At 51.3% G+C, this 26,495-nt stretch overlaps 1 protein-coding gene, 2 long non-coding RNA genes, 1 other non-coding gene and 2 pseudogenes across 4 annotated transcripts; 3 read left to right on the forward strand and 3 right to left on the reverse strand.

Annotated features, from left to right (window-relative positions):
- Window positions 1-189: 189 nt before the first annotated feature.
- On the reverse strand, window positions 190-2,714 carry LOC132511357 (uncharacterized). Its single transcript, XR_009537600.1, has 3 exons — window positions 2,264-2,714; window positions 1,605-1,702; window positions 190-469 (listed from the first exon to the last, which is right to left on the reverse strand). It is a non-coding gene; the product is annotated as an uncharacterized LOC132511357 (long non-coding RNA).
- Window positions 590-686, reverse strand: LOC132512436 (Z30 small nucleolar RNA). Its single transcript, XR_009538164.1, has one exon. It is a non-coding gene; the product is annotated as a Z30 small nucleolar RNA (small nucleolar RNA).
- A 9,282-nt stretch (window positions 2,715-11,996) lies between the features above and the next one.
- LOC132511521 (neuroligin-2-like) lies at window positions 11,997-16,530 on the forward strand. Its single transcript, XM_060134738.1, is given in 8 exon segments — window positions 11,997-12,126; window positions 12,300-12,485; window positions 12,608-12,800; window positions 13,166-13,762; window positions 14,563-14,969; window positions 14,972-15,038; window positions 15,076-15,308; window positions 16,484-16,530. Coding segments are annotated over 8 exon segments (1,851 nt in total). The 5' UTR covers window positions 11,997-12,005.
- A 2,416-nt stretch (window positions 16,531-18,946) lies between these two features.
- Window positions 18,947-20,313, forward strand: LOC132511522 (spermatid maturation protein 1-like; annotated as a pseudogene).
- A 596-nt stretch (window positions 20,314-20,909) lies between these two features.
- LOC132510972 (uncharacterized) lies at window positions 20,910-25,644 on the reverse strand. The gene is made up of 3 exons (XR_009537479.1): window positions 25,459-25,644; window positions 24,051-24,176; window positions 20,910-21,132 (listed from the first exon to the last, which is right to left on the reverse strand). It is a non-coding gene; the product is annotated as an uncharacterized LOC132510972 (long non-coding RNA).
- On the forward strand, window positions 24,736-26,382 carry LOC132510965 (transmembrane protein 102-like; annotated as a pseudogene).
- Window positions 26,383-26,495: the final 113 nt, after the last annotated feature.

Here is a 26,495-nt window from a genome sequence, read left to right on the forward strand (position 1 = left end):
ATTTCAGCAATTCAAAGCACATTTTCTGATAGCACTAAGATAATAGAACTAAATTTTGAAATAGAATATCCTATAGATTTTAAAATATTAACACTTTATGTACCATGAGAAGAGTATAATGGATATTTGCAAAAATTCTTATTAAACCACAAGGTTTTACCAGAACAAATACCATAGTTAAGTAAACTTTTTTTTTAATTTAAAAATTTTTTAATTTGTTTCAAAGTTAAACCCAAGACACACTGACTTCACAGGAAATCCAATGAGAAATGTTTTTCTAGGCTGAACACCTGTTTCCCCTTAGTCTCCCCCCAAAACACATGTACATGTTAATTACTTTCATTTTACAATCACTGCTAAATAAACATTTTTAATATAGTAATGAGTCAATAAGGGAACGGAACCAGATTCAGGACTGAAATAATGCAGTTTTCCATGAAGATATCAAAGCCATATTTTTCACCTCAACCTACAAAGAAAAACAGGAAAGTATCAGTAATTCAAAAGAATATTAAACACTCTTACACATAATAAAACCAGTATCCAAATAGGCTACAACATACCAATGTGGGAAAACCACAACCAGAATCAGCTCAAAGAGAAGATTAAGGGGTCATACCCTGGTCAATGCCAACACTGAAGCAATGGCAATGCCAGGTCAGACTATACTTCACTCATCATTGCATCATGGCTTTTCACCTCCTTGTATTATCTAAGAGCAGCCCAACACCCTATTTTCACATCCAAGAAAACTTAGGTTTACCCATGAGAAGAAAAGACTTCAGATAAGTTGCAACCGTGGGCTTTCAATATTTGATCTTCTACTATTCACCTCAAGCAACTCTGCTGTACAAAAATGCAAACTTGAACAAGTTTTGTTTTGGAGGTGCTTTTTAAAAATTTTTGTAATACAGAGTAGAGTGGAGAAGCATTTACAGTACAGAAAAACATTTCTTGTTTTAGTGAGTCCAAACACCATGCATGATAAAATCTCAGGGATGTCTGTGAAGGGATTTATAATCTAGTTCTAAAGCAAAATCTTTAGAAAAGATTTTCTCCTAAAATCCTTTATAAAGTAAACTCCAGTTCATTTGACATACAATTTGATTTACAATTCCGCTGCCAACAAAGATGAAAAGTATAGTCATAAAAAATTTTATACAAGAGTCTGCTAAAGAGTCCAAGACCCAGGGAGGCTAGGATTTGACAAAGGTCCATAGAAAAATAACAGCAATGCTGGAAAGAGAAACTGAGATCTGATTACCAGATTTATATTTTTCCACTACCAGCTAAATACAAGGTTTAATTTCATTTTTCTCCAGGCCATGGGCAAGATAAAGGAAATGATGCAAAGCCTGGGTAATTCACAACATGGATGATCAATTTCTGAATGAGAAAGCTGCCTGCATTTTATTTATTGTAAATGACACCTTCTCGTAGTTTACTATCGCTGACATGCTATGCTGAAGTACTAGGATCACAAACAATGTCAACCTCTCTAGCTTTTCAGCATTGTATCTAAATAACAATTCCGGAGACACAGCATGCCTCCTTCAGCCATTTATAAATGTCAATAGCTTGATACTCCATAGTTAAAAACGTACAGCTATGGTCTGTGTTCTCCATTCAGCAACTGAATTCCACAAAGAGAGGGAAACTAGTAAAGTGCCTGTTTAGAGGCTTGAGCCTTTATCTCATCAACCTGTGCAGAAGTAAGTACACGTTACAAAAAGCAAACAGGCTAAGAGAACTTAAATAACCTTGTCTAATAGCATGAAACTTGTGAGCAGAGCTCCAAGTGTGCTCCAGCCACAGAGGGCACACTTTCCTTGTTCTCTTCCTCAGTATGCTTTCCTCTGTCTGGAGCGCCTTCCCTACCACTTTCAATCTGGAGAAAGTCTGTAGTTCTAAAACCTTGTTCAAACGTCACCTTCTCTGTTAAGTGGTCCCTAACTCCCTCAGTCATCCCCTCCTCTGACTCCCACAGCACTTTTTCCCACCACAGTACGCATCACACGCCAATAATTCACCCATTCACGTCCCCCACCTCCCGTCTCTCCCACCAGCCCCATTACGCAGAGCTCCTAAAGAACCAGGACTTCCTCTTACTGGCCTTTGCATCCATTACACTCAGAATGATGCCTGGGACACAGAAGGCGGCTCAATAAGCGACAGTTTAATTCAGTCAGTGAACGACCCTCCCTACTAAACCCTAAGCGCCTGGATTATACAAGCATCAGCACGGTTTATAAAGCCGACTTACCTCCAACATTTCACGTAGGTTAAGGACGTCCCTCAAGCATCTCTAGGCCCTCCGTCCTCCAACTTGTAACTCATGGCATTCTGCATGGCACCCTGCGCAGGACCACCAATTCTTATACACGGTGTATCCTCAAAACGATAATAATAACAACAATAATAATAATACTGCTGATAATAATAATAATAACATCCAAACCCCACCAACTTCAGGAAAGACTGAGACGCCATCCTTCCGGGGAAACACAAGTCCGGATCCAGGGCTCAAACCAAAGCCTCAGGCAGGGGGTCCGCAGCCCACTTTGGGAACCCCCAAAACTCTTACGCCCTAGACTCTCAGGAGGCCTGCCCAGGCCTGCAGAGGCTGACCGCAGCCCACCCGCCGCCGTTCAGTCCCAGAGGTACGGGCTTGGGACTTCCCACAATGCTCCACCTCGCTACCCCGCCGGCTGCCGCAGCAGCCCGATCCGGACAATCCCGCGACGGCCAGTGGACCACGTGGGCTGCAGCCCTGAGGCTCGGCTGGTGCGAGGAGCAGCCAATCGGAGGGCTAGGCGAACGCCGGGGCTGGGGTGGGGAGAGCGGGCGTGAAGGCGCAGGCGTCTTTGCAGTCTCTTCTTGGCGTGGCGGGCTACATGCTCAAAGTTGAAAGCAAGACCCTGAGTAGTCCCCGCCCGCCCTCCAATTCCCTGATCTCCGACCTTGGGGAGACTGACATCCGGAGTGGTTTTGCTGGTGCCTCGTTTCACAACTGGGGAAGGGCATCTGAGGCGGGCCGTAGAGGGTGTGTGTGCCCTGGCTTTCCAGGAAGAACTATCGATTCAGTGTTCCGACAGTATCGTGCTTGCGCCGAATTCCCGCCTGAGGGCTAGGGGTTGGGGTGGACTTTGATGAATGTGTCCCTCTCTCCCCGACCAGGAGAAACTCATTGGCTTGTCAGGGGCTTGGACGCTTCCTGAATAAACAAGAGGTGCCACTAAATATCAAAGAACTGCGAAAGAGAGCAAGAAAGACTTCCTGGGAGAGGTGGCATTTGATCTGGGTCTTGAAAGATGCTTTGGATTTGGAGATTCTGGGAGAAAATAATTTAACTCCCGAATTAAATGAGAAAGCATAGGGGAGCTTACCAAATTTAGGTAAAGTTGAAACTGGTGTAGTGTTTTCCAAAATTCAGTGAGTTGGAAATACCAGGAGGAAACTTAACAACATAGATGTCCCCCAGCATCAAAACCAAACGACAAACTCCCACAATCCAGACTTACAGAATCATTAAGCTTGAATCTGGAGTTGGAACCCAGGCGTCTATATTTTTAATAAGTACCCCAGGGGAGATTCTGATTCACACCAAAGTTTCAGGACCAGTGTTAGCGTAAAGAAAGGTGGTGATAAGAGATTTGAAAGATAGGGCAAGACTTTGTTAAAGATAGTGGCTTGCTGGCTGTGTAGTTTAGACTACTCTGGAGAAAGTGGGAGATTTAAAGATTTCAGAGTCTGAGGAGATGGGTGATCACACAGGCCCGCGTACCGCAAAAATAAATAAATAAAAAAAAATAAAAATAGATTGAAGGAAGGCAGAGTGAAAGAAGGGGAAGCTATTGCCAAGTGATTGCAATGGTCCAGGTAAGAGCTAGTAAGAAATGGAGAGGTGGCATATGAAGGACAGCAGGAGGAATGTGATGAGTGTCAGATAGGGATGGGGAGAAAGATATGAGGAAATAAATGGAGAAAAATGGAATGTCCTCTGTACCAGACCTATGAAGGACCTCCATTGTACTTTAAGGATAGGACCTCCATTGTACTTTAAGGATAGATTTTAGACAGTGAAGAGAATGGGCCTTTACAAGTGCTGTTTCCTCTGCCTGGTTTTCCCCTTTCTTCTCCATCGCCCTTTCTCAACCTGGTGCATTCTTTTTTTTTTTTTTTTTTCCCCGGCACGCGGGCCTCTCACTGCTGTGGCCTCTCCCGTTGCGGAGCACAGGCTCCGGACGCGCAGGCTCAGCGGCCATGGCTCACGGGCCCAGCCGCTCCGCGGCATGTGGGATCTTACCGGACCGGGGCACAAACCCATGTCCCCTGCATTGGCAGGCGGACTCTCAACCACTGTGCCACCAGGGAAACCCTCTTTTTTTTTTAAGGTAAGTTTTTTTGCTTGTCTTTATGGAAATGAGGTTAGTCCTTTTTTATGTTTTTTATTTATTTTATTTTTGGCTGCGTTGCCGTGCGCGGCCTTTCTAGTTGCGACGAGTGGGGGCTACTCTTCGTTGAGGTGCGCGGGCTTCTCATTGCGGTGGCTTCTCTTGTTGTGGAGCATGGGCTCTAGGCGCGCAGGCTTCAGTAGTTGCAGCACGCGGGCTCAATAGTTGTGGCTTGTGTGCTCTAGAGCGCAGGCTCAGTAATCGTGGCACACGGGCTTAGTTGCTCCGCGGCATGTGGGATCTTCCCGGACCAGGGTTTGAACCCATGTCCCCTGCATTGGCAGGCGTATTCTTAACCACTGAGCCACCACGGAAGCCCTCAACTTGGTGTATTACTTGCAGGTTTCAGCTCACATACCATCTCATTTATGAAATCTTATCTTGTTGTCACAAGCATAGTCACTGTCACTCCTTAGAACACCCCAAGCACACTGTTCATATGTTTCTAGCTCTCCAGAATGGCACTAGAGTGTGGCGGTCATGTATATGGACTATAGTATTTGCAAGCACCATAAACTCTCTGTTCCTCAGTTTCCCCATCTGTGAAAAGGGAATAATGACAGTACCTACCTCACAGAGCTGTTATGAGAACTGAACGAGAACAATGCGATAACACCTGGTGTTATCACATATGTTGTATTGCAATGAGTTCTTTAATATATGTTTTCCCCCTCTAGATTGTGAACAGGACATGTGTCTTATTCTTCTTGCTAACAGTAAAGGCTGCATGGCAGAATGATAGTAAATGGGTTTTGGAATCAGATAGATAGGAGTCCAAATCCCAGCTCTGCTACTTACTAGGTGTGTAATCTTCAACTTTACTTCCCTGAACTCAGTTTCCTCATTTATAAGAGAGTGAAAATAATGCATGTCTTATAAGTTGTTACGAGGACAATTTGAGATCATCAAAGTTGCCGATCTGGCCCAAAGAAGGCAGTCACTAAATGGTGCAAATGATGGGTGGCCCCAGGACATAGTACCATGTTCAGAACACAGTAAATGCTTAGTAACTGATTATCGAATGAAAAGCTGACGTTATATGCCAGGCACCATGCTAACCTTTTTATATACATCATCGCACTTCATTCTCACAAGAACCGTATGGAGAAGGCACTATTATTATCTCCACTTTACAAAGAAGGAATGTGAGGTTTGGATTATCTTAACAAAGCTTTCTAAGCTAAAAAGTGCTAGAGCTAGGATTTCAAGGCCCTTGGTGCTTTAAAAAACAGCTGACTGAATGAGAGAACGAATGAAAGGAGACTTACCCAGAGTCAGGTGGTGGCGTGGTAGAACCAGCACTGTTACTCTTGGTCACCATGCTATCTAGTCTGCTATTCTAGCCGAATCATCTTGACAAATGAATTGAGAGTGAGATGGACGCTGGTATTTGGCAGTTTGTGTCTACTGACCAGGAAAGCTGTGCTATACCTATCTCGGCTGATAAATTGAAGTGCTCGGTGAATAAACACAAATAAATTGGGAGCGCTAGTTCTTCGCCAACTGTCAGCAGCGTGGCCAGATCATTTTCCCAAGACCTAGAAAAAAACCACTGTACAAGCTACTGATTTCAAGTTGCTTTGTATCATGAACATTTGCTTTGAGGTATCAGAGCCAGAATGTGAGCTCCTCGCTGGCCTGATAACATACTATTCATAACCAGAGGACTTAACTAAGGAACTCTGAAGAAGGAAGAGAAACCCTCTTTGCTCATCTTTCACATTATCCTTCCTTCTCCTGATTTGGTCCCTAATAGTGCATTAAAGAATAAGAAGGAGAAAACAATACAGTTCCTAGTTCTTCTGCCCCAAAAATGTCCTTCCTGTTGATTGGGAAGGAAAAAGGAGGTACTTAGGTAGATTTCAGATTTTGAAGACTCCAAAGCAATCCAGAATCCCAAACTTGAAAGGCAGTGGAAGGAGTAGGGGCATTTGTATTAAACAGACCTGGCTGTGCATGCCAGCTCTTCCACTTAACTGGCCATGTAATCTCAGGTTCCGTATCATGTGCCACACTCCCAGCTTGGTCCCTTGTGCCCAAATGCATATGTCCAGTAAATGATGGTCCTTTTTATCTTTCTAAAAGTAAGTGATATCAGAAGGATTTCAGTGTGAGAGTGAAGCTGAGAATTAAGGTAGGTAGTAGAACTAAAAATGGGACTGGGGACTTCCCTGGCGGTCCAGTAGTTGAGACTCTGTGCTTCCACTGCAGGGGGCACGGGTTCGATCCCTGGTTGGGGAACTAGGATCCCAAATGCCGTGTGGCACGACCAAGAAATAATAATAATAAATTTTAAAATGAAATAAAAGTGAGACTGAATTTGGAAATGACGTGAGTGAAAAAGGGTTAAAGTTGAAGCTGAGAGCAGACCTCTGCAGTTTACTATGTTGCTGTGCTGATTATTCGTCATAGTATGTATTCTGCCTCCTATCCTGGAAATAACTTTTGAGCCAGACAGGTACAAAGTGTCATGCCAACAAAGCAGAACTTCATAGGAACAGTAACCTCAGTTAAAAAAAAACAAAACCCGAGGGGGTATTCAGAAACCTATTTCAGAATGCCATTTCAGCATAAGCAAATTGGAGTAGAAACAAAGAGTTGTTTGATGGTTTGACTTACGCGGAGAGAAGTATGTTAGTTTCCTGTGGCTGCAGTAACAAATTGCCACAACCTTGGTTGTTTAAAACAATAACACTTTATTCTCTCACAGCCAGAAGTTTGACATACGAGGGCAGAAATCAAGGTGTCAGCATGGGCTGTGCTCCCCTCAGACGCTCCAGGGCAGAATCCATTTTGTGCCTCTTCCTGCTTCCTGTGCCTGCCGGCATTCCCTCACTTGCGGCCACATCACTCCGATCTCTGCCTCTGTGGTCACATTGCCCCCTCCTCTTTTGTAGGTATCAAATCTCTCTCTACCTCATTCTTTTTTTTTTTAAGATTTTTTTTTGATGTGGACCACTTTTTCAAGTCTTTATTGAATTTGTTACAATATTGCTTCTGTTATGTTTTTGGTTTTTTGGCCGCGAGGCATGTGGGGTCTTAACTCCCTGACCAGGGATCAAACCCACACCCCCTGCATTGGAAGCCGAAGTCTTAACCACTGGACCGCCAGGGAAGTCCCTCTACTGAATTCTTATGAGAACACTTATGATTGGATTTAGGGCCCACGTGGATAATCCAGAATAATTTCCTCATCTCAACATCCTTTCTTTTTTTTTTTTTTTTTTTGCAGTACACAGACCTCTCACTGTTGTGGCCTCTCCTGTTGCGGAGCACAGGCTCAGCGGCCATGGCTCATGGGCCCAGCTACTCCGCGGCATGTGGGATCTTCCCGGACCGGGGCGCGAACCCTTGTCCCCTGCATGGGCAGGCGGACTCTCAACCACTGCGCCACCAGGGAAGCCCTCAACATCCTTTCTTAATCACATCTGCAAAGACCCTTTGTCCTTGTAAGTTAACATTAATAGGTTCATCATCATCATCATCATCAATAATTGCTGGCCAATATTCACTTGTTCCAGTTTAACCAGCATCCCCAAAAGAGATAACTGTCTCTTACCTGTTTATTTTTTTTCACTTAATTGTTTTATTTTAATTACGCAAACAATTGATGTTCATTGTAGGTCATTTAGAAAATACAGAAAAGTTAAAGAAAAAAAAGGAAAGGAAAAGAAATTCAATGAAAAATCATCTGTAATCCTCTCACCCAGGGGTAGCCAAATCTTCACCAAAGAGTATTTTTCTAGGCTGGGTCTTGTGTCCAACAAAGAGGAAAAGTAGGAAAAAGTGAATAAAAGTGAATAGAATAGGACAAACGATTTGGAAGGTGATAGAATAGGTTAATATTGTTCATAATAGATATGTACAGGACAGCTTAATCTAAAATAAATGTAGTGCTTTGAAATGAGATTAACCATGACAGGAGATGCTTGTATGATGTATAGAAATAACACTCAGCCCTTTAGAGGAGGGACGTTTTAGCTTTGGCCTCTCACTTGAAAACCCCTGAATTTCCCCACTAATACTTCATTCTCTCCCAGAGGTCAGACCCTGGCCTGCCAATCTGCCCTGTCATAGGCTTTTCTTGAGTCTTTATCAGCCTTCCTCAGGGGTCAATGTTATGAAGACTAGGGGAGTCTGGCAGAGTTCCCGCTCCTCCCAGGCTGATATCAAAGGGCAACAGGGGCTGTGACAGAAGGCAAACATTCAGACCAAAGCCAGACGTGGAACTGAAGCAACAAGAGGAAAAGCAAGAGCACCAGGTAAAGAAAAATAAATTAATTAAAAAAAAATCTCATTCCTCTCAGTTTACGTCTGAGAGCATGAAGAGCTTAGTAAAATCATAGCTCAGGAGCAACTTGTAAAGGAGAATGAGTGAGAAGTTTGGGGAAATGTGGAGCAGATGTTCATATGGAGCTAGACTCTCAGAAAACTTTGTATCTATCATGGTTGTCATCAGCAACCAAGTAACATCAATGAGCCTTGGGAGTCATGAGAGTATAGTTCTGCTAGTTCAAAAGCAATTCGATTTGTTTGTGAGTCCCAGCAGGTGGAAGTTATAGGGAGACAAATTATAGCTGAAAATAAGGAAGCTATTTCGTTTCTTTTCTTTTCTTTTTTTTTTGCGGTATGCGGGCCTCTCACTGCTGTGGCCCCTCCCGTTGCGGAGCACAGGCTCCGGATGCGCAGGCCCAGCGGCCATGGCTCACGGGCCTAGCCGCCCTGCGGCGTGTGGGATCTTCCCGGACCGGGGCATCCCCTGCATCGGCAGGCGGACTCTCAACCACTGCGCCACCCGGGAAGCCCGAGGCTATCTTTTTATTGGAGTGGATGATAAGAGTAAGAAAGTTCTGGGATGTGCTAAAGAAAAAAGGTTGAACGTGATTCTTTGAAAAAGAAAATAGAAAACACAATATACAAATTACCTTGTGTCCATTTTTGCCAGTCTCAATGCCAGATAGATTTCACAGTCAAACTCTTGGATGTGTTAGCTGGGGGAGAGCTATATGGCTATGCTTGTGTGATCAGAGTGAAGCCATTCTGTGGTGCACTTTTCTCAGAAGCTCCCTGTTCCTGGATGGTGAAGGACAAGGATATTTGCAAACTGACAACTCAGGAATGGGTAGGCATGGTGATGGACACAGATCCAGGTAAGATGGAGAAAACTCCCTCCCTGTCCTTTCTACCTCTTTGGAACCTGTATATTAAACAGGTCTCCCATGTTTCCTATGACTTTGAACTTCTCATACACACTAAATTCTGTGTTTTTTGAATCTTCAAGTATCCTACTTTCCATACATGAGAAAATTTTGTTGGGTGATGAGAAGCCCAAATGAAGTATCTTATAAAAGGCAATTTCCCACATCAGATGAAAAGAAAATTGTCTGGGGATGATTGCCTTACAGTGGTGTATTGGAACTGGCTCTTACTGGCTCAAGAGGCATTTGTTAACTTTTCAGGAATGTTTTGAGCCAGTTGTTAAACAGTCATTACTAAAAATTAAGTTTTATAAAGTTACAGTTCAATAAATTGTATTTAAAACAAATTTGTTTATTTATTTACTTTTTTCTACTTTGCGGTACGTGGGCCTCTCACTGTTGTGGCCTCTCCCGTTGTGAAGCACAGGCTCCAGACACGCAGGCTCAGTGGCCATGGCTCATGGGCCCAGCCTCTCCGCGGCATGTGGGATCTTCCCGGACCAGGGCACGAACCCGTGTCCCCTGCATCGGCAGGCGGACTCTCAGCCACTGCGCCACCAGGGAGGCCCAAGACATTTGGACTGTTTTTAAACTTGGGAAATATAACATTTGAAAAAACAATTTTAATTTGGAGCAAAATAACATTTGAAAAAAAACAAGTTTAAGTTGGCAAATGGATGCCACAATCGAAACAGCAGAAACCTGCTACAGTTTCCAAAACAAAGCCTGTCCGATGCAGAAAATGCACATTTGAAGCAAATTAAAGAATTTGGACATTTTTGAAAACAGGGCCCAATATCTTGAAGTTTCACCACAAAATTTTGAAAAAGTGCAAAGAACTTTTTTCTTTTTTTCCAGAAGCGGATCTTTTTGGTTTCTTGTTTTTTTGGGTTTTTTTTCTTTTCTTGTTGAATCTGCCCCGAGAGCTTCTTGTTTTTTGGTTGTTGTTTTTTTCTTTCTTCTTTCTTGATCCTCTTTTTTGTTGTTGGTGTTGAATTCTTGTTGCCCCAGCCCCCCTTCCTGTTCCTCCCCTTTCTGACTCCCCGTCCCCCCTCGCTGGGAGTGGAGGTGCTGGGTGGGGAGGAGCGGGGAGGGGTGAGGACATTTAGGACAGGACCTCGGAGGGAAGGAGACCAGCCTGAACTGTTGGAAGGCCACTGGAGGTTCAGGAACAAAGGGAAGAACAGGATTGGGGGAGGACACAGAGAGGGCACTGCCCACCTAGGAGCTCCTGGTCAAAGTCAGGTGGAAGGAGGTGTCATAGAAGGTCCTAAGAGACAGGAGGCAGGAAGGTGTCTGTGGGGGGTTGGAGGGGAGTGTCTCAGTGACCTGTTGGTTGACCTTCTGCCAGGAGGGAAGTTCCTAGCGGCATGAGGGAGGCGGGCAGAGGCACTGGGGACCAGCTGTGGAGGCCCAGGCCTGGATCTTATTTGCCCGAGTGCCCAGGCTGGTCAGAGATTGCAGGTGTCAAGAAAGAGGAGGGCCTGGAGGCCAGGGGCGACGCCAGCACAGGCACTGTGGCTGCATCGTGGAGGAGCTGCAGGGGCAGGGACCCTGGCAAGCCCTCGCAGACTCCCACCCTCTTCCGGAATTAGTTACCCCTCAAGGGGCCTTCTACATATGGGAGTGATCATGGGATCCTTTGGGGACATGGCAAGAGAAGGGTCCAGAGCTCAGGACTTAGGCCAGTTTGGGGGGTCCGAGACTAGAGCTGGACCCTGGCTTCATTAGGCAGGCTCTTTCCCACCCTGCCGCCTCCGGCCACAGTAATTAAGCTGGGGGTTGCCATGGTAACTGGGGAGGAGACCAAGCCCCCAGGGACCCTAGGGCCTGGCACCCCCTCACCCACAGAACAGGCTACCATGTGGAGCTGGGGCCCACGGCCTGAGTCGAAGGAAACACCTGGACCCTCCCAGGATCTCTAGCTCCAGTGGCAGCCTTGGGAGCTCGCTCTTCCTAGGAGCAGGAAGGAGATTTGCTGTGTGTGTGTTGCGAGGGGTTCCTCTTGGTCCAGCAGATGCCCTGAGGAGGGCCAGCCCCCAGCCCTGCCTCTGCTAGGCTTCTTGGAAGGTCTGCCAGGCATGGGGAGAAGTGCTGTAGGGCACACCGGCAGGAGGTCGGGAGGGATCTTCTGAAGCCAGGGTTAGCTGGGGAGGGAGGGAGGAGAATCCGGTCTTGCCCCCCAGGGATGGGAGTGACATGTCCCCTGAGCTCTGGGCTGGAATTCAGCAGGCCTGGGAGCTGGGCGGTGCTGCTTCTGGTCTGACTGTGTCCTTGTCCCCCACCTACCTACCCGCCCACCTACCCGCCCCCTCCCCACGCAGATATCCGGGACCCCGGGAAGAACCCGGTGATGCTGTTTCTGCATGGTGGGTCCTACGTGGAAGGCATCGGGAACGTGTTGGATGGCTCTGTCCTGGCCACCTACGGCAACGTCATTGTAGCCACACTCAACTACCGGCTTGGGGTGCCTGGTGAGGGTGGGCAGCCAACTCTAGGGCCTGGAGTCTGGGAGGAGGACCTGCTGGCAGGGTTCCTCTAAACCCAGCAGAAGCAGAATGGCTTCTGGGTTGGACTGAGCTGCCCAGAAAGAGGGAAAGCATGCTGTGACACCCCCAGGAAGCCCCCTTTCTTCCTCTACCCCCAGGTTTTCTCAGCACTGGGGACCAGGCTGCAAAAGGCAACTACGGGCTCATGGACCAGATCCAGGCCCTGCGCTGGCTCAGTGAGAACATTGCCCACTTTGGGGGCGACCCCGAGCGCATCACCGTCTTCGGATCTGGGGCAGGGGCCTCCTGTGTCAACATTCTGATCCTCTCCCACCATTCGGAAGGTACCAGCCACCTCCTCAGCCTGTCCCTCTTGTCCCCTTTCTCACACCCCCAACCCCACCAGGTCCCCCTTCTCCTCCCTCGGGCTGATACAGCCCAGCCTAAAGCCTGCCTGTCCCACCAGGGCTGTTCCAGAAGGCCATCGCCCAGAGTGGCACTGCTATCTCTAGCTGGTCTGTCAACTATCAGCCTCTCAAGTACATGCGGCTGCTGGCGGCCAAGGTGGGCTGTGACCGGGAGGACAGCGCCGAGGCCGTGGAGTGTCTGTGCCGGAAGCCTTCTCGGGAGCTGGTGGACCAGGACGTACAGCCCGCCCGGTATGGGGGTGGGAAAGGGCCAGGTCCAGGCCTCCATTCTCCTTGCTGGTTCCAAGGAGGTTGAGGGTGAGAGGTGCCCGCAGGCCACAAGCATTCCATTTAGCCAGGAGAGGTGGGCTTCAAGGCCCTCCCGGGGCCCTGCCTTCTCCCAGAAGCCTTCCCTAGGCGGAGGTGCCTAAACAGAGCCAGTGTGCACGAGGCTCCATGAAGTGCTTGAGGGAGGACTTCCTGAGAGGTCAAGTACCCTGAAGGGCTCAGAAGGTTTTAACTAGGGGAGAGGGGTCTTCTGAGCAGAGGACTCAGCAGGCTGTGAGCTGAGAGGAGGCCGGTGAACAGGTGATGCGACCTTGACCCCTTCTCCCCAGCTACCATATCGCCTTTGGGCCCGTGGTGGACGGTGACATAGTCCCCGATGACCCTGAGATCCTCATGCAGCAGGGAGAATTCCTCAACTACGACATGCTCATCGGTGTCAACCAGGGAGAGGGCCTCAAGTTCGTGGAGGACTCGGCGGAGAGCGAGGACGGCGTGTCCGCCAGCGCCTTCGACTTCACCATCTCCAACTTTGTGGACAACCTGTATGGCTACCCGGAGGGCAAGGATGTGCTGCGGGAGACCATCAAGTTTATGTACACGGACTGGGCCGACAGGGACAATGGCGAGATGTGGCGCAAGACCCTGCTGGCGCTCTTTACTGGCCACCAGTGGGTGGCACCGGCTGTGGCCACCGCCAAGTTGCACGCTGACTACCAGTCCCCTGTCTACTTTTACACCTTCTACCACCACTGCCAGGCTGAGGGCCGGCCCGAGTGGGCAGATGCAGCGCACGGGGATGAGCTACCCTACGTCTTTGGTGTGCCCATGGTGGGTGCCACCGACCTCTTCCCCTGCAACTTCTCCAAGAATGATGTCATGCTCAGCGCCGTGGTCACGACCTACTGGACCAACTTCGCCAAGACCGGGTGAGGGCCAGAGGGGCTGGGTCGGGCATCCCTGCAGGTCAGGGCACACACCGCCTCCATCCTCAGCCCCTTCTCTCCCTCTCCTTCACACGGCCATCATTCCTCCATCAAGGCACTCTTGCCTTCTCGACTCAGACACCTGCCGGACAGCTCTTCTGTGTGTGTTGAAGACTCAGAAGAGTTGGACAGAGAGGTCCCTGTCCTTTCTGGGGGGCGGGCTCACTTGGTGCCTTCGGCTCCGTGTCTGTCTCTCCTTCCCTCCCTTGCCCACCCAGCTCTCTCCTTCTCCTCCCAGAGCTCTGCCCGCTGTCTGAGTGCTCCCATCTGTGTATCTGAGTGTGTGTGAGGGTTTGTGTCTGTCTGTCTATTGCTGTCTCTGCCTCTCTCTCTTGAAATCTATTGATATCTCTGCTTGCTTTGATCTGGTTACTCTGTACTCCCTGGTTTCCCCCTGGCTGTCTCTCATGTCCTTTTGTGTCTCTGTTTCCATATGTCTCTATCTCATTCATTCTCAGACTCTGCCTCTGTCACTGGTGGTCTGTCTCTTCCCTCTCTGCCCCTCTGTCCTCATGTCAGACTGTCTCTGGCAGTCTGGCTTCATCCCTCTTTGTCTGTCTGTCCGTCCGTCTCTGGCAGTTTCTCTGTCTCTTCGTATCCGTCTCTGTCTCACTTCCCGTCTCCCCAGCTCTCTGCATCTCTGTCCATCTCTCTCCCCATTCCTCCCATAGCACGCCCCCACCCCTGCCTTTCATGGGAGCCTCACCCTTACTCCTCCTTTCCCTGCCCCGCTGTGTGCACAGCGACCCCAACCAGCCGGTGCCACAGGACACCAAGTTCATCCACACCAAGCGCAACCGCTTCGAGGAGGTGGTGTGGAGCAAGTTCAACAGCAAGGAGAAGCAGTACCTGCACATCGGCTTGAAGCCGCGCGTGCGCGCCAACTACCGCGCCAACAAGGTGGCCTTCTGGCTGAAGCTCGTGCCGCACCTGCACAACCTGCACACGGAGCTCTTCACCACCACCACGCGCCTCCCTCCCTACGCCACGCGCTGGCCGCCGCGCCCGCCCCCTGGTGCCCCCGGCACTCGCCGTCCTCCGCCTCCGGCCACCCTGCCGCCCGAGCCGGGTCCCCGGGCCTACGACCGCTTCCCCGGGGACTCCCGAGACTACTCCACGGAGCTCAGCGTCACCGTGGCCGTGGGCGCTCCCCCCTCTTCCGCAACATCCTTGCCTTCGCCGCCCTCTACTACAAGCGGGACCGGCGGCAGGAGCTGCGGTGCAGGCGGCTCAGCCTCCCCCCCAACCCCGCCCAGGCGGCTCGGGCACCGGCGTGCCCGGCGGGGCACCCTGCTCCCTGTTGCCGGCCGTGAGCTGCCACCCGAGGACGAGCTGGTGTCGCTGCAGCTGAAGCGGGGCGGGGGCGTCGGGGCGGAACCTGCGGAGGCCCTGCGCCCCGCCTGCCCGCCCGACTACACCCTGGCCCTGCGCCGGGCGCCGGACAATTTGCCACTGTTGGCCCCCGGGGCCCTGACCCTGCTGCCCAGCGGCCTGGGGCCACCCCCTCCCCCGCCGCCCCCCTCCCTCCATCCCTTTGGGCCCTTCCCCCCACCTCCCCCCACCGCTACCAACCACAACAACACGCTCCCCCATCCCCACTCCACCACTCGGGTATAGGGGGCGGCTCGGGGAGGCCCCACTCCCCGGCCCTCCCGGCCAGCTCAGAAGGCAGGGAGGAGGACTTGGCGACAGGCTTTTGTCGTGTGGAGCTGTGACACATCGAGGAGCTTTAGGTGGACATGGGTTTCCTCGCCGGGATGTGTGCGCTTCTCCCTCGCGGAGTGGCCCGTTCTCTTCTCTAGACCCGGGCCTTTGAACAACTGGGGGGGTGTTTTTTCCCCTCTGTCGTCTGGACACCCGTCTTTGGTGTGTGGAGACGTGGAAGTATTTTCCCACGTGGAGGTGTGCTTTCTCACGAGGGGGTGAGAAACCATGTGCAGGGTGAGGTTTTTTTTTTTTTTGCCGCCCTGGACACATGTTGGCTCCCTCAAAGAATTTCTGTGGGGATTTGTGCCCCCACCTCCTCCCTCCTCCCACCCCCTGGAGACCCTGGAAGTGGTGTGTTCACAAACAGCGACCCTTGGCCACCGGACGATGCAGGGTGGTGCCTGGGAAGTAGCGAGGAAATCACTGCCCCCCTGCCCTGCCCCCAGCCCTCCCGCCCCAGCGAAGCATGTGTATCCCCCGTGGCACAAGTGAGGTGAAGCACGGTCTCCCCCGGGCAGGCCTCGCCTTCCACAGATGACAGACACACATTCCCTGCCACGGGGAAGAGAGGAGATCTTGCATCCCTGTGGTGCCTGGGAACTTGTCTTCCCCTGGGTCCAGGATGCATTTCTGAGTGGAAACATGTTCTTGCATGTGGATGTACGTTTTCCCATGCAGACGACCCCTTTCTCTCCAGCACTTCCCTGCATCTTAGGGCCTCAGGCCCAGCACTTAACTTCTCACACAGCAGGTGTGAAAGGACTTCAAACTGACAGAAGCTGAGGGGGAGGGACAAACCCTGAGGAGATGAACAGACCCTAAGCTCTGCCCTTCCTTCCCCTAGAGTTCGGGGGGTGGGGTGGGGTGGGGGGCTGCGTGGCACCTGCCACCCACAGAGGCCGTGCATGTTTGACCAAAGCCCTCACCGCGGTCTGAGGGCAGCCCTTCTTCCCTCAGTCCTCAGACCGTCGCTCATCCGTGCCAAACTGCTGAGGTGGGTTTGAGGGGCGAAGACCCCCCAAAACTTGCCAAGGATTCCTCAGCCCTGGGCCAGGGCAGGTAGGATACAGGAGAGGGGGAGGTGGCAGTTAAAGGGGTCCCGCCTGCGTCCCTCTTCTCGCCATGTCTCATCCCTCCCTCTCTGCCCCTGTTTTCCCTCCCCCCTTTGCCGTCCCTCTCTGAAGACATCCCTTCCTGGTCTCAAGCCAGCTTCTCCCCTCAGCTGCCCACCCCCTCCTTTGACCTGCCCCCTCTCCCCTGGGCCCCCAGGGCTGAAGGAAAGGAGCAGTGGAGGGGGGAGGGGAGGAGAGCAGGGGAGAAAGGCTTCCCCGGACAGGTTGGGGGAGAGAACGGGGTCAGTTGTACTGAGGAACAGATGGAGGGGGCAGTGGGGGACGGCGCTTGGGCAGACAGCAGCAGGAAGAATTTGATTTGAAAGGATGTGTGTAAGGTGACTGCCCAAAGAGAAATGGTTTGGGCCTCTGGGGAAAGGAACAATGTCGGGAAGGGTTTCAAGGGACACCAGCCGAGAAGGAGCCAATCCTCGTCTGCTGGCATTTTGTGGGTTCATTGGTGCCAAATTTGAATAGGGGGTGGAGTGCTGTCTTCCACTGACCCCCAAATCCCTGGTCTTGGCTCCCCAGAACTTTGCCTCCTGACTGTCCCTTCTGCCCCCACCTCCACCCATGGAAACTTAGTTCTTTTCCCACCCCTTCCCCTGCCTGGTCTAGCTCCTTTCCAAACAGCCCTGCCTTCTAAATGCTAGGGACCTGGGCCCTGAACCCTGTAGACAGATGCCCCCCAAACTGGGGCATGGGAGGGGGGCTGGGGGACCCCATGATTCAGCCACGGACTCCAATGCCCAGCCCCTGTCCCCAGAACAATTCCTTGACAATCCCATGTCCCCACCCCAACCCTTCGCGGCTCTGTACACATTTTTAAACCTGGCAAAAGATGAAGAGAATATTGTAAATTGTCGGAGTCCAGCTCCAACGAGTCCAGGTAAACCTGAGGGATGGATGGCGTCGGCGAAGGAAACAAGACCTGACACCCTTTGTAGATGTCAGCACGTCAAGCACAAATTTATTTTTCAGAGCAGGTATTTATATATAGGCAGGTTTCATCATCATGTACAAAATCAAAACATCTCAACATGTTCTAACCTCAAAATATTTTTGTCAGTTTTCTGAAAATGTCCCCAGTTTCTAGATGTACTAACAAGATAATTCCCCAAGTTCTCATTAGTTGCAGGTTATTTTCTAATAGTTAAGCCAAGCTATTATGTAAGGTCTTTAATACAGAAGTGCAATCTTCTTGTTCTTTCTGCATGGGCAAGTTTTTTTTTTTAAAAACATCTTTATTGGGGTATAATTGCTTTACAATGGTGTGTTAGTTTCTGCTTTATAACAAAGTGAATCAGTTATACATATACATATGTTCCCATATCTCTTCCCTCTTGCGTCTCCCTCCCTCCCACCCCTCCAGGCGGTCACAAAGCACTGAGCTGATCTCCCTGTGCTATGCAGCTGCTTCCCACTAGCCATCTACCTTACGTTTGGTAGTGTATATATGTCCATGCCTCTCTCTCGCTTTGTCACAGCTCACCCTTCCCTCTCCCCATATCCTCAAGTCCGTTCTCCAGCAGGTCTGTGTCTTTATTCCTCTCTTACCCCTAGGTTCTTCATGACACTTTTTTTTCTTAAATGCATGGGCAAGTTTTTTGAATAGTGCCTTAAAAATATTTACAATATATCCTACAGTTCCTGTGTACCTGACTCCACTAGTAGCACTTACAATACCTCCTACGCTCCTGTTTATCACCTGGCAATTGTTGCCAGAGTATTAACCTTTCTTTATAGTGGACCCATATGAAAGCAAAATCATCAACAGCCCCTTCATAGGGCCACTGTTGTTCAATTGGGGGTGTTTTCCATAGGAACATCCCTATATTTCCATTTGTGTATTGCGTTCGCAGTTTCCTGGGGCTGAAATAGGTACTTTCCATTTTGTAATAACAATAGTGGGGGGGGTAGTAGTTTTTCTCATTTTCCTAACCCTGGGCGCAAATCCCCCTTGTGCTGTTTCCATAGATAAGCTTAACACAACCAAACAAATCAATAGAGATGTAGTCCACCTTCCTGGCACAGTGCTGCTTTGCAGTCCTGCCTTTGATTGCATCATGACTTTGTCACGGCGCAGGGACTCCAGGATGGAATATTGTAAATATAAAAGTTTAACTGTTGGTTTTGCCTGCTGTTATGTTGGGAGGTAGGGGTGGGGCTCTGAAGAAACAAACCCTGGAGAAGTGACTCTGCCAGTGAGGGAGGAGGAGGGGGTCCGAGCCCACAGCCCTTTCCAGTGAACAGCTCTGAGGTCAGAGAGAAAGGGGGAGTGAGTGCTGCGGTGAGGTGGTCACTGGTAATGGGGTTGTTCGGGGAGTTAAGATCAGGACCAGTGTTTGTGCAGAGGTCAGAGCCTGGTGTAGAGGACCAGGCAGGGGCTGATGGGACAGACACCAAACAGGCCAGAGGGCCTATGGGCTGGTGCAGGTGGCTGGCTACAGGAGAGACATGCAAGGTGAAGGGTTTGGCCTCTGCTAAGCCCTGGCCCAGGCTGGAGGGTCAAACACAGGCCCAGGACTCTCCCTCTTGGCACATTGTGAGGGAGAGCCCCACATCGTTGTGACCCACTTACCCCCAGGAGCCTCTGGGACAGGAAGGCGGCTGGTAGTACTGTGGGCACAGTAGGTTGGGGCCCTAGGGACCCCCATGGCCACGGCCACTCAGTCACTGTGTCCTCCCCCACCTAGCTCTGGCGCAGACTCCGTGGCTTCTTACACCAAGTGTTTCGTGTTATTTGTGAGAAAGGTAAGTGGAGGATGGGGAGGTTGGGGAATAGGAAAGGCAGAAACCAGGTGTTCTAGCCCTGACCTTAAGTGGACCCCTTCCCCTCGCGCTCTCCCTGCTCAGACACCATAACTATGCAGCTTCTCTTCCTGCAACCTGCCTCTCCATTCCTGGAGGAGCCAGGCTCCCCACCAGCCTCTCACCTGTCCCCATCCACAGAAGCTTCTAAGTTATGCTCACCTGGGAAGCAGACCCAGCCCCCGAAGCAGAGCGCCCCTGCAGTCTGCCTTCGGTGCACCATGGACCCTGTGAAAATGATCGTGTCCCCCCCACCCACTCACCGCCATCGCCGTTGCGACTCTTCAGCAAGCCGCGCCCACCGCCCCGTAGCCTGGGCCCCTGACAACTGACAGCGATGACGAGAAGCGCCCACGTCAGCACACAACAATCTGCCCCCACAACTGGAATTGCCCCAAGGACTGGGAAGGCTTTCAGTCCACCCAGGGGTTCTGGACTCCCTGGGCCCAGGATGCTGTGGAGCCACCTACCCAGACCATCCGCTTCCAGCAAACTGTAGAGGGAAGGCCGCTCAAAAGAGAGGCAGTCAGAGCTGGGCCTACAGGCCTACGCGTACCCTGTGAACCGCCGCCCCACAGCCCTCAGGCCCTGAGCCACAAGAACGGTTGGGGGGTGCCCCAGGCAGAACAGGAGCAGTGCTCGCCAGCCCAGCCACCCATCCTGGGCCCAGCCCACGTCGCAGACATCCCCCGGCGCCACTCCTCAGGGCGCATAGCCTATAATGCCAGAGACGTGAGGCGGCAGCTGTGGGAGCTGACCAGGGAGGTGGAGGCCCTGTCCCACTGTTACCCCCCGGTCTCTGGATCCAGCACGGCTGAGGGGACGGGAAAGGCCTAGGTATACCGTTCCCTGACAGAGAGGTGACTGGGAGAAGAATAAAAAGAAGAGAGGAGGTGGTTTGTGGTGGTGTGGGGGGTGCCAGGGCCCACACAGCCACAGGGAATTCCCGGGATGTCCAGTGATTAGGACTACACGCTTTCATTGCTGACGGCCCCAGTTCAATCCCTGGTCGGGGAACTAAGATCCTGCAAACCACACTGCATGGCCAAAAAGAAAAAAAAAGAGAGAAAGAAAGAGAAACAGCCAGTGGGCATTTTCCATCAAGACTCCAAACACACAGCAGGTGCTCAATATAGACCCACTTGATGGAATCAGCTTAAAATGATCGATAACGTTAGTCAAATGAAAATGAACAGAGAAGCAGGGTGATTCATAAAAGGCCTATCTGCTCACATTCCAGGAACCCATCTGGTATGGAAAGTGAGGTCTATATTCCTCTATATCTGTTGAGATGTTCATTGTGCAAACAAAATGACTTGAGGTTCGCCAGGTACCGCTTTCACAGACCCCAGCAATGAACCCCAGCAATGATCCCAGGACTGCCTCCCCAAGAACCCAGGCCTTGCTCAAGATCCAGGCCTCCACAAGCTTCCGGGCCTTACCCAAGACCCTTACCTCTGCAAGAATCCAAGCCTTTCCCATGACTCTGACCTTCAGAAGAATCCAGTCATTACCCAAGATTCTGGCTCCCAGAAGAGCTTAGGTTCTACTCGAGATAGACGTTTCTTTAAACGCCCATATCTCACCCAGCCCTCTGGTCTCCACAAGAACACACCATTTCTCCAAACTTCTGACATTCAGGGGAGCTCAGGCTTTATGCATGATTCTGGAGTCTATAGGAATCTGGAACGAAAGCAAGAGACTGTACTGTATAAAAGTCAAGAGCTCTCCCAAAAAACTGGCTTCCATAATAGCCCACACCCTTCTCAAGATTCTGGATGTGACAAGAGTACAGGTAATGCCCAAGATGCAGGAGTGTCTAGGAGTCCAGACTTTACCCAAGATTCTGGGCCAGAGAAGCGTCCATACCTTGCCCAAGACTCTGGAGTCAACAAGAGCTCAGGCCTTTGCCAGGAATCTGAAGAGCCCAGGCCTTGTGGAAACCCCTCGCCTCCATAAGGGCTCAAGTCTTACCCGAGACTCAGGAGACTACAAGAATCCAGGTCTTACCCAAGATTCTGGAGTCTGCAGGAGCCAAGGCCTTACTCAAGATTCTGACCTCCGTAAGTATCCAGGCTTTACCCAAGCCACTGAAGTCAAAAGGAGATGTGGCCTTACCCAAGATGCTGGAAATTACAGGAGCTCAGAACATACCCATGACCCTAACTTCCACAAGTACTCGGAAATTAATCGCGATGCTGGCCCCCATAAGGGTCCAGCTCTTACTCAAGACTCTGGCTTATCCAAGAGATCAGGCCTCCATAACAACTCATGCCTTATCCCAAACCCTGGCCTCCACAAGAACAATCTGGAACTGACTCTGTCCAAGTTTTGGGCCCACATCAGACCCGAAAGTCATTTATATCTGAGGCAGTTCCTCGAAAGGAGGGTGCTGGGCAGCACACACCATGGACTTCTGTCCCACCCAGTCAGAACTCCTGCTCTCCCAAGGCTCAGGTGGCCTACAATGACCTGCAAACCTTCTCAGAGGTACCTGTACTGATTGAGCTGCAATCATCCACCCGGTGAGCAGGCAGCCAAGACTGGGTGTACCACCACATGGATACAGTTCCTCCAGCCTGCAGAACTATCGCCAGATGTCTACGCCTCCCAAAACCAGCTGGAAGCCCTACTGTCCTGGGTCAGGCACCCGGCTAGGGCATGTGGTCTTTGGCGCCCGCCAGAGACAGTTCAGAGCAGGCAGGGACAAGTGTGAAGCTCTGTCTCCCAGGCTCCTTCACCGAGAGACATCCAACAACTCACCAGAGGCCATCAAGGAATGGGGATATCAGTGTGTGATGAGCAACTTAGAAAAAGAGGGGACAGATATGCATGAGGAGTAAAGAGACAAGAGAAGAGTTCTGTGGTTGCTTGAGGACATCCACCCCAGCCCCATGCCACAGGGCCTGATGAGGACATAAATTATCCCTGCTTTCCCTCCATCGCTGTCTAGCTAAATCCGTTATCCCCAAGGCCCTAGAGCTGCACTGTCAATTACAGTAGCCACTAGCCAAATGCCTATTAGAATGTAAATTAGTTAAAATTAAGGAAAATTAATTCTGTTAAAAATTAAGTTAAAATGTTAAAAATTCTCTTCCTCAGGGAACAGAATTTCCCTGGCATCCAATTCTGTTCCCTGGTGGTCCAGGTGTTGGGACTTGGCGCTTTCACTGCTGTGGCTGGGGTTCAATCCCTGGTCGGGGAACTCAGACCCCGCAAGCTTCATGGCTTGGCCAAAAAAAAAAAAAAATTCTGTTCCTCAGTGCCATGACCTTCTAAGGGCTCAGTAGGCACATGGAGCTAGCGGCTACTGCACTGGACGGCACAGATTTAGAACATTTGCATCATCATGGAAAATGCTATTGGAGAGCAGTGCTTTAGAGTTTAGAGCAATTTTCCTTTCCCTGTCACCCACCCCCAGCATCTTAAAGCTCCCCCAGAGCCCAGAGAACTTAGCTATTCTTAGGGTGGCTCAGAAGCCACCCTCTGGGGAGGAGGTAAGATGTGGGATGGACAGCCAATGCCTGATTTCCCCAGACTGTGAGAAGAGCCCAGGCTTCAGTTTTCCTCATCTGGTCACGACCAGATGTATGGAAACTTGCCTCCCCCGTTCTGGGCTGTGTTTGGGGCTCTTGGTTACTGAGGGAGAAGACCTCTCTTTGTCAGTGACTAGGAATCCTTGTGTTTTAGGCTCCCCAACTAGAGCCCTGGATTCTGAGGGTCCCCTCCTTCATAGGCCTCTAAATTTTTCGAGGTGTCTCCACTTAATTTTCTTGCCCATGGACTTAGGCCTAGTTCACTGCGGAGACAGACCCCTGGGAAAAAGGCATGTAAGAATTTCTGGTCCAGTGTGCATTGGTCTAATCTGTGAGCGTGTCTCTGGTGTCCTATCTTTCTGTCCTATTATTCTGGCTCCTAGTTTCATCCTGGACTTAAGCTGTATCCATGATAGTAGCACTGGTCGCTGAAAGCCATTTCCTTCCCCTGATAATTTTTCATGGCCCTGCCCTAGCCCAGCTGGTGTTTCCTCTGGACTTGATTTTCAGTCCTGATAACTCTTCTGTATACACACATAAGCTGCGAGATTCCAAAGTGTTTTCCCTGCCACCACTTGTGTGTCTGAGGTGGGCAACACTAACATGTCCCTTCCCTGAGTCAGATGTCCATCCCTGGGTCACTACATGCACACTATAGGTGTGTTCTTGTCTAACGTTACCACCACCGATTCCAAGGAGATATGTCCCAGCTGGAGAGCTCATTTCCAACAGCTCTCTGGCTGAGCTCTGAACTTGGACAAATCATGTGCAACCTTTCTAGCCTTGCGGTCTCATCTCTAAAGTGAAGTTATAATTGCATGCAAGAACCATTCTAGATTTAAAGGACCAGGGCTCCTCTACTCCCAAGTGAGATGTAGAGTCCCTTATTTCTCCGCATGCCCTAGTGTATGTCCCTCAGTATGGTTTGCTATTCAGATCCATCCTATTAGGCCTCTGTTCTAACCCCAAGGAGTGTTTGTGTGGTTCACCTGGCCTTGTAAATACACAGAATAGTTTATCATAAAGACACAGAATAGTTTATCATAAAGACACAGAATAGCTTACCTCCATAGAAACTACAACTTCCATCAGGCACTACTTCAACGGAACAGGAAAGGATGTGGGGGCGTGGCCCCAACGCCCTGGTAGCTTTGAAGACAAACTACAACTCCCAGGATAGCCGCGAGATCTCTGCAGAGCGAAAGGAATGACTGAACTCTGACTGGAGGCCGGGCTGGTCGGGAACCACCCCGACAGTCTCCAGAAAGGGGCGCGGTTATAATTTCAGGGCGTGGCCTTACAGGCAGCAGGAAGAAGTTACCTGTGGAATCTTCCTATCCATTCTCTTCCCAGCCTTTGTAGCCAACCCTAAGAGGGAAGCTGCAAACCACTAGCCTCTTCTGAAAAAGAGGTAAGGGGGACGTAGACAAGGTGCAGCAAAGGAGGCTATCGCATTCGTTAGGAGGGCCCAAACAGCTACTTTCTACCTGCTGAGTCAGGTGAACCGTTCCATGGGGGCGGGGACCAGCATATGAGAAAAGGGCAAGGACGGAGGAGGTATCTATTTGTTCTCTTTCAAGACTAAATTTAGGGCCCTTCGTCTGCAGACCCATTGGCGGACTGTGTCTTGGGAACCCTCTTGGCCTCTGGAAGAGAAAAGAACTGGGGTCAGTTTTCCGCAGCAAAAGGTACGGCCCGTCTGGGCTTCCTCCCGTCTGTGTATTTCCTAGCCCCCAAACGACAGAGCCATATGGCTTCCACGGTCTGGGGGAGTGCTCCCTGGTGGGGCCCACCACCCCCAGCCCCAGCCCGGCCGCTCACGGACATCGACTTCTGCTCTGGGGCGCAGCTGCAAGAACTAACCCTGCTGATCCAGGAGCTGGGTGTGCAGGCGAGCTGGAGTGAAGGTCCCAAGCCAGGACCAGATCTCTTCCAGGCCAAGGACTTTGTTTTCTCTTTGCTTGCTAAGTAACCCTCCCAGCCTTCGGGAACTTGCAGCTCTCAGCTCCGTCTCACCCCGCCCACGCTCTGGATCACGACTTTACGATCCCTCCTCTTTCCTTAGGTCTCGTTCACCGCCGGGACCCTCGCTTTCCTCCTCAGGCAGAGCTCCTGCTGCTTCGTTGTGGGCTTCGCGAGGGTTCCCTGGATCTGGGGCCTGTGCCTCTAGGTCCCTATGCTCGGGGACCTCACTACGACGCCGGCTTCACACTCCTGGTGCCCGTGCTTTCTCTAGATGGGCAGGAGCTGCAACCAGACGTGGGATCCTGTTACACATGGCTCTTCCTCCCATAGCAGCTACGTGGAACCTTGGTCCGGGAGGCATGGCAGGATTGCCTAGGACCCCCAGTCCCAGGAGGACGTGATTAGATCCACCCAGCCCGAAGCAAAGAAACTCCCAAGGATCCACAAATCTCCGTGGACCAGCTACACGTCACTGAGCCTGAGGCACACGAGTCTTTGGAAAACTCACCTAGTAATGTTTCAGTGCCAGAGTTGCCTCCACAAGACGTAACCGATGTTGGCTTTCCCTCACCACCGAAAAAAACGAATGGTGACGTCACCAAAGCAACCGACGTTAGCCCAGTGCCACAGCCGTTGGAGGCTCCGGAGGCATGGCCCATATTGTGCCTCGCCCAGGTAGCTGCCTGGTTCTTTGTTTCGCTGGCTGCGGTCGCTGAGTTCCCGTTTCCGGTTCCAGGTGCCCCGCGCTTGGTCCACGCAGCCCGCCACGCGGGGCTCGCCACCATCATACTGGTTATGCCCGGGCCCCGGCGCCGCCTCCTGATTTTCGACTTGATCCCCGTGGTGTCTGTGGCCGGATGTCCCCAGGGGGCTCGGAGGCACTAGTGGGCCTGCCCGCTGGCCTCAGGGTCGTCTTCCTTCTACCTGGTGCCCGGAGGCGGCGGCGGCACAGAGCGAGCCGGACGACTCTGGCTGACAGTTCTGCTTCGCCCGCCAAGAGCTGGCTCTCAAGATGCGCATACCCATTCCCTTGCTGCAAGCGCACGCGACGGCCCACGCGCTACCGCGCCCTCTGGTGGCCAGGACGAGGGTCGCGGCGCCCTACCTCCTGTGGACGTTGCTCTACTGGGCGTGTGAGCGGCTGCCCGCACTCTATCTGGCGCGAGCCGAGAATGCGGGCGCCTGCTGCCTTGGGCTGCTGGATGAGCTGGGCCGGGTGCTCGAGGCCGGGACGCTACCCCACTATTTTCTGAGTGGCCAAAAGCTCCGTTCGGGGGACGGCGCAGCTTCGCTGCTCGGGGCGTTGGCCCTGCTTCGCAGGGACCCTGCCTGCGCCCTGCACCCCTCTGTGGAAGAGGCCAAGGCTGCAGGCAAGGGGGGTGGCTTAGCCGGCGTGGGAGGCGGAGCCCATTAAAGACGCTGTTCCTACTAACCTGGAATGTGCTTCTGCTGGCCAGCGGGATGTGGAGGGGACTGCTCTCCCCTCACCTGGGAGACAGGCTGAGCGCTTTGGGCCCGAAGAGCCCGTTCTAGAAGGCCTCCTCG

This window comes from Lagenorhynchus albirostris, chromosome 20 (genome assembly GCF_949774975.1).
Source record: "Lagenorhynchus albirostris chromosome 20, mLagAlb1.1, whole genome shotgun sequence".
NCBI classification, from domain to species: Eukaryota; Metazoa; Chordata; class Mammalia; order Artiodactyla; family Delphinidae; genus Lagenorhynchus; species Lagenorhynchus albirostris.